This window comes from Falco peregrinus, chromosome 11 (genome assembly GCF_023634155.1).
Source record: "Falco peregrinus isolate bFalPer1 chromosome 11, bFalPer1.pri, whole genome shotgun sequence".
NCBI lineage: Eukaryota > Metazoa > Chordata > Aves > Falconiformes > Falconidae > Falco > Falco peregrinus.
Window position 1 is genome coordinate 32,508,774 of NC_073731.1, and position 6,904 is coordinate 32,515,677.

Consider the following 6,904-nt stretch of genomic DNA (forward strand, 5'->3'; position numbering starts at 1 on the left):
TGACAGATGTTTTGTACCCACCTTATAGCTTCAGGGACTGGATTATAACCTATAGAAAAGAAAGTGTCTTTCACAGGTTACCTCTCTTTGCTGAAATATTTGCAAGCAGTTAGATATCAGGATCTTTAATCAAACCTCTAACGACCCAGGTTTGTGCCTAGGACTGCTGGGACCTTTTTTCCATTAGTGCCTTGTCTCTTTCTTCCATAAGGTGCTTTGTCAAAGCAATCTGCTCTTCTAGCAGGCGAATATTCTCCTTTTTCTGACTTTGTCGCTCAAGATCTCTGAGAACTCCACTGTGCAGCCTCTGAAAACAAAGGGACAGGGTTTATCACAGCCTGTTGGATGCTGTATGTGATTCAACCCCACCCAGGCTCCAGGATTAATCCCTCCTGCAGGGCTGTTCTCCATGCTGCCTTTGCAAGTTCTCTGCCACCACCTGTAGATACAGCCACCTAACATGGTTTGAATCTAAAATTGCAGGAGCATAAAACCGATATCAAGTTTATGATACTACACCAAAAAGTGCTTTATTTGTAAGCACTTCAGATGGGTGAGATTACTAAGCAGTAAAGCTCTCACACAAATAAATGCTAAGTACCTGTAATTCCCATGCCATGCAGGATTGACATTATCTATAAAATCCTGTTACCTCTGCTTTAAACCTTTACCAAATGGAATTAACCCCCCCAAAACTTCTCTGCTTGGAGAGGATTTGGTGACAAAGGGGAGGGATCAGCTGGGAACCAGTGGCTCTACTCCAAATGTGCACCTCTCAGGACAGGTGAGGCAGCAGAGTGATGTCAGTGGAGGGGTGATGAGATCAGACACAGGATGGAGGAGATGGCAATGCTGATGCTAACTCTGGAAGGAAACAGGACCATATGAAGCGTTTAACTGATTGTATACATGACATACAGCTGAGATACAGTTCTCTGGCAACTTCAACGGACCAAAGCCGGTGCTGCTGCCATCCCTCCCACGCTCCCTGCACTGCTTATCCCACCCCAGGGTCAGACAGCTCAGCCAGCAGAAAACAACTCTCTTTTTCTCTCCTTCACAAAGCACGACATATTCTCTGCCAATTTAACTCCCTGAGCAGGCTAACCAAAGACAAGTGCTATCGCAAAGAAGAACATGGGATCCCCAGTTCACTTTGGTGGTTTGGCTTGGCCTCCTCGGGCAGGTGATATGTTTTTAGATATTCAGACACTTACTAGATTTCAAAGCAATAGTCACAAGCTTATCAGAAAATGCGATACCCAAGGACAAAAATATTATAAATGAGTAAAAACATGAAACAGTTGTTGAGGGCCAACCCTAGCTCACGTCTGAATCAAGCTGTGTGATCACAGTCATGTTTTAGCTCAACTAAAGATGAGAACCTTCAGTTAAAAGTTAAATTTAGTTAAAGCATTATCTACATGCCTAATTTACCAACTCATGCTCAGCTTGGACTCAGGAATGAGAAAGGTTTCACAGGTACCAAGGTTAGCCACTGGATACTGGAGATATGAATAAATTATTTAGCCTAATGGCAAAAAAAGATGAATAATTTATTTGACCTGTTTGAATGATGCCAAAATGCACCTGCAAATAATTCATTTGAAAGCTGACCCTGAAGTCATTTTAGATGTTTGTGATTATTATTTGACAAGTTCTCACAGGGTTTTACTCCTCACCTAGAATGCCAATAACTGCACATTTCCAAGGCAATTATTTCTCCTGTCAAGATTAAAATAGAACGGTTTTGTTTAAGAAATATTTTATCTTGCTAAGAAAAAGCACAGACACGTATGTCAGCCAATAATCAAAGCTCTCCCTGGAAATTAATCTAATCCTTCCCATCAGCTTCCATCAGCTGAATTCTGGTTACAGATTAGTAATCGCTAAAGACAATGTTCATAAATTTATTATCTCATTACTGTTAGTTAATAAAAATAAACAAAAAATGTGGGGAAATACGCTGTAACTGAACAATTACATCAGGAATGTCATTCTTTTTCCTTCACAAAACACAGCTATTCTGCAATGCATTTAATTTGAAAATGCACAGTTTGGAGAAGACACCTTTATAATTTGAGTATCACGAGTGACAAAAAGCCATGAAAAAGTTAATGTCACCTTCCTCTGTTCTCAGAAGTTAGGCCTGCTGGTCTTCTGCATCAGTTTAGTTAAATGTGCACAAGCTCAAATCACTTTGTGCCTGGCATATTAATTTATAAAAGTCAAAAATTTATTAGCCTGTATAAAGATAAACCCGAAATAATCCCTACACCAGGACTGCAGAATATCCACGTTACTTATTTCCATTACATTCCCTGACTTGAACGTGAAGAATTATAAAGAGAAAATCTCAGATTTCATTTATAAAAGATAAGCTTTGAGCCTTAGTGCTTCTGAATAGCAATTTAAAATTAAGTTAAACTCATTGCTGAAAAAAAAATAATCTACAAGTAGTAAGGCTTCATTTCTGCAACAGCAGCATCTTGAGGAATGCTAATAGCCCTGCAAACAGCAACAGATTAGCATCAGATTCAGCTTTTGGGGAGATCACCTCTAATTCTAGGGGACTGGTTTGCAAATCCATCCCCACAGGTACACAGGCACCTATGAGCTCATGAGTTCCCCATGCAGAGCTCACAGGCTGTGCCCAGGCCCAGCGTTAGGAAGGACAGCAAAGAATAGATACTGGATCTGTCCCCCAACACTCCCAAAAGGTTTTGTTGCTGACCAGCTGGATCCTTTGACCCCTCCATCTCTAGGACACTCAGCAAAACTGCCTATCTGCTGGCAGCCCAACAGCAGAGACAGCAAGTTACAACGGACACATGGGAAGAAAGCTGCCCACTGCTGTCTTATGTGGGAGACCTAGGGAGACCCGGGCAGAGGCTTGCAGCAGTGACCTGAGGTGTAAAACCAAAACAATTTAACATTATTTTGCAAACTGAGCAACAGCTACAGCAAGGAGCAACAGGAACAGCAAGGAGCTACAGCAAGGAGAACAGGCAAAGGGTGGCAAGTCCCCGTTTTCCTCCTGGTTTTCCTCCTGGTATCCGTAGAAATACACAGCGTGACCAGAGGGCATTAACCATATCAACTCATCAGCTGATCCACCACCCCTTTTACTAGAGACATACGCACTGGTAGAATGCACACTGTAAACTTGGGAGTTGCGCCCTTAATTTACCCATGATTTGCACATGAGTTACAACGCGGTCTCTACATACCAGGGGACCGCTGGCTGGCTCAGCACAGATCCTGACCAGGTACTCAGTGTTTAGGATCCTGACCAGGAACTCGGGTGTTGAGTTTCACATTCCTTGTTCAGCCTGTTGCCCCAATACGTAGAACCCACTCTGACAGTGGCATTACTCATTCACCCATAGACTGTTTTATGCCTGTTACCCCTACAGTATATGGGTGTTTTGTAAACAATTTATTTTCACAGCCTCTCTATGAGATGAAGGAGAGAGATCAGCCAAAAATCAAAGTCAAAAACACCCATTAAGTTTAGGTGTCTCACTGAAACACCCAAGGGTGATTTTTTTTGGAGAGCATGCGTTGTCCTGCAGCACATGCTCAAAGTACAGCTCCCATTTGCTCCAGCTGTAGTTTAGGAGCACTGAACACATATTCCTGCCAGACCTTCGGTGGCTCAAGGCAGGCACACTGAATTAGCTAGCAACCACCTACAAAAATCCGAGTTTAAGTGATCTAACCCGCACATATGTCAGCTCTGGCAAATGCAGAGCCATTCCCTGTTGCCACTCCAAGAGACCAGCCTTCCTCTTTTTGCTACTACAGCCTGGGCCAGTGTTTTCCAACTTCTGCACAAATTAACCTGCCTCTTTCCTTACCACATCAGTCTCCTCCTCCAAGGTCCATCATTCTCAAGCACTGACAGAGACGATCTCTTGAGGGAAAAAAATGTAATTCTGTAATTACAGACTGCATCATAAAGCCCATGCAACAGCTGGCTGAGCTGGGGTATGGACTAGCAACTTGAACTCGGGTGTTTGGTAACTTCAGACTTTTAACAACAGTCATTTAACATAGGCTTTTTTTGTGTGCATTTTCTAGATATTTTTTTTCTAAATAAGGGAGGAAAAACCAGATGTGTGCCCTCACATCAGTATCCAACTGGCTCATCGGCAGGGTTCAAACCAGCACACTCCTTGCCCAAACTTCTGTCACGCAACATACCCATTCTGCAATCACACAACCGCCAGTCCTGGGCAGGACTTCTTTGTATAGGGCCTCACCATTGTGTGACCCAACACTTTCGGCTGTGGGGCTCCCTCGCACACAGGGTGCCTGCCAGGAATTACCTGAATTTGGTAAATGTAGCATGGAAAACTTCCCCATTTAATTATCACCTGGTGTTTCTGTTAGCTCGCACTCGGCCTGAGCTGCCAGCGCCAAAGGGAGCCAGGGCAGGCTGCACGGCACAGCACCGCGCTGCTTGCCCTTCAGCGGCAGGCACCTGTGCGGCTCAGGGACAGCACAGCACAGGCACTGCCAGAGGGACAGGCACCAGTGGGAGAGCTTGGCCGGACAGGGCAGAGTCCTGGGAACGCTGCCAGGGCAGTGCCCTTGGGCCCAGCATGTGCAGGATGACAACCTCCCTGCACCCCCACACCCCAGCTGCTGCAGAGGGCAAGGAGTCAGCCTCTGCTGAGCTTGTCCTACCTCACCCTGGAGCTCCTAGCTGCTACTCACCCCTGACCGATAAGGGACGGGATAAGCAGCTACATGAGCATGGAAAGGCCAATGCCAGGGCAGGAAAAGGTGGGGAAGGGGTAGTTCCTGGGGAGAGAAATGCCAGGGGCAGAGCAGGGGAGGCAGTGCCAGCAGGGCACCGCTGTGCAGGCACCGCTCCGGCCCCTGAGCTCTGGGCTGGGCGCACCCGAGTGCCTGAAGCCCCCACTTTCAGGCAGGGCACAGAAGGCGGCAGTGGGGACCCAGCTCCCTGCCGGGCACATAAGGCCTGTCTTTGGGTGCAGGCAGGGGCAGGGCAGTGAGGGCAGGAGGGCAGGCAGGCAGGGCGCTGCAGGCAGGCAGGAAGGTGGGCAGGCGGGCAGGATGCTGCAGGCAGGAGGGCAGGCAGGCAGACAGGGCGCTGCAGGCAGGAGGGCAGGCAGGCGGGCAGGGCGGGCAGGCAGGCAGGGCGCTGCGGGCAGGAGGGCAGGCAGGCAGGCAGGGCGGGCAGGAGGGCAGGCAGGCAGGCGGGCAGGGGGGGCAGGCAGGCAGGGCGCTGCGGGCAGGAGGGCAGGCAGGCGGGCAGGGCGGGCAGGCAGGAGGGCAGGCAGGCGGGCAGGGCGGGCAGGGCGGGCAGGCAGGAGGGCAGGCAGGCGGGCAGGAGGGCAGGCAGGCGGGCAGGGCGGGCAGGCAGGAGGGCAGGCAGGCGGGCAGGGCGGGCAGGGCGGGCAGGCAGGAGGGCAGGCAGGCGGGCAGGCAGGGCGCTGCGGGCAGGCGGGCGAGGGCTGAGCCACGTGGGGAGGCTGCGGCGCCCGGACCGGGCAGGGTGCGAGGGGCGGGGTTTGGGGCGCGCAGGGGTGGGGCGCCAGGTGAGGGCGGGGCCCCGGCCTGACACCTCGGGCCAGGCCTCAGGTGAGGGGCGGGGCCGGGGCCTGCCCTGCCGGGGGCGGGGCCTGGGGCGTGGGGGCGGGGCCTGGGGCCCCTCTCGCCCCTTCCCCTCCGCCCCCACCCCCACCCGCGGCGGGGCCCACTCACCTCCCGCTCCCACCGCTGCTGGACGTGCACAGCCGCCACGGTGGCGGCGGAGAGCAGCGCGGTAACGGCCAGCACCGCCCGGGAGCTCCTCGACATGGCCGGCGACGGCGGGGCGGGCGGCGCGTGCCCGAGCCGCCTGCTCGCCGCGGGGGGAAGGGCCGGGCCGGGCGGGGCGGGGGGGGGGGCAGCGGAGCGGAGGAGAGCCCCGCCCCCAGCCGAGCGCCGAGCGCCTCGAGCCAGCCCAGAGCAACCGACCGCCGATGCAGGGCCGGGCCGGGCCGGGCCGAGCGATGCCCCGTCCCGTCCCCTGCCGCGGGGCGATAGGGCTGGGCCGCTGCTCCGCGGCGGCGGGTGAGGGGAAGGCGGCCGGAGCGCTGTCCCCCGCCGCCCCCCGGGGCTCCCCGGCTCTTCTGCCCGGGGATTGGGGCGTCTTCGAGACCCACGGGCCGGCCCCGGGCCTGCGGCGGGGAGCGGCCCGCGGCCTCGCCGTGTACCTGAGGGCTGAGGCGAGGCGCGGCCCGGCCGGGTGGCGGGCAGGGGTCCTGCGGGCAGCGCTGGCATCGCCTGCCCCGCTGGGCCCAGCCCCTCGCCCTGCCCCGGCCGGGCGCCTGCGGCCCTCGGGCCAGAAGCGCCGGTGTGGGCGGGTAAAGCGGGGCCCTCGCCCACTGACGGCGCCACCGGGGGAGCCCCGGAGGGTGGAGGGCGGCCGGCCCGTCCGTGCCTGCCGGAGCCTTTCCCGGGGGGCTGTTCTCTACCGGAGCTGCCCGCCGCCCTGCTCTTGCGTTTCCAGTGGGCTTGCAACTCTGGAAAACAAACAAAAGGAGTTTTCTTCAGAGTTCAAGAAAGATTTTTGCTTTTATTGTGTGAAGACCTCCAGTTCTGCGCTTCCCTTGCCCAGAAAACCCAAATTGCCCAGGACAAGCAGCTGGCGAAAGCAGCGCTTCAATTGTTCGGTTTCTTCTCATTGTTCAGTGTGTGGCCTTAGGCCTCGTGTTTGGCAGTTTTTCGCACTCTGAAGACAGAATTATTCCTCTCCCTGGGGCTTTTCCCTGGCACCTCCTCACTAGAGTATCTGAGCACTTTACAGACAGGGAAAAATTTATGTTCCCAGTGCTCCCGTGTGAGGGCAACAGATGGCTATCATGAATGACTTTGATCCACCATGTTC

At 53.6% G+C, this 6,904-nt stretch overlaps 1 protein-coding gene across 1 annotated transcript; it reads right to left on the reverse strand.

Moving 5' to 3' along the window:
* Window positions 1–154: 154 nt before the first annotated feature.
* On the reverse strand, window positions 155–6,638 carry LOC101915554 (basic proline-rich protein). Its single transcript, XM_055816008.1, has 2 exons — window positions 5,737–6,638; window positions 155–307 (listed from the first exon to the last, which is right to left on the reverse strand). Exons 1-2 carry the CDS (start codon window positions 6,295–6,297, stop codon window positions 158–160), a joined length of 711 nt encoding a protein of 236 aa, XP_055671983.1. The 5' UTR covers window positions 6,298–6,638; the 3' UTR covers window positions 155–157.
* Between the last annotated feature and the right edge of the window lie 266 nt (window positions 6,639–6,904).

Bases quoted from the DNA above. Each gene is read 5' to 3' on its own strand.
- LOC101915554 (XM_055816008.1), bottom strand. From the start codon at position 6,297: ATGCCAGCGCTGCCCGCAGGACCCCTGCCCGCCACCCGGCCGGGCCGC. The intron at 308-5,736 runs GTGAGTGGGCCC...CTTTGTTTTCAG, and splicing joins AGCAGCGGTGGGAGCGGGAG to AGGCTGCACAGTGGAGTTCT.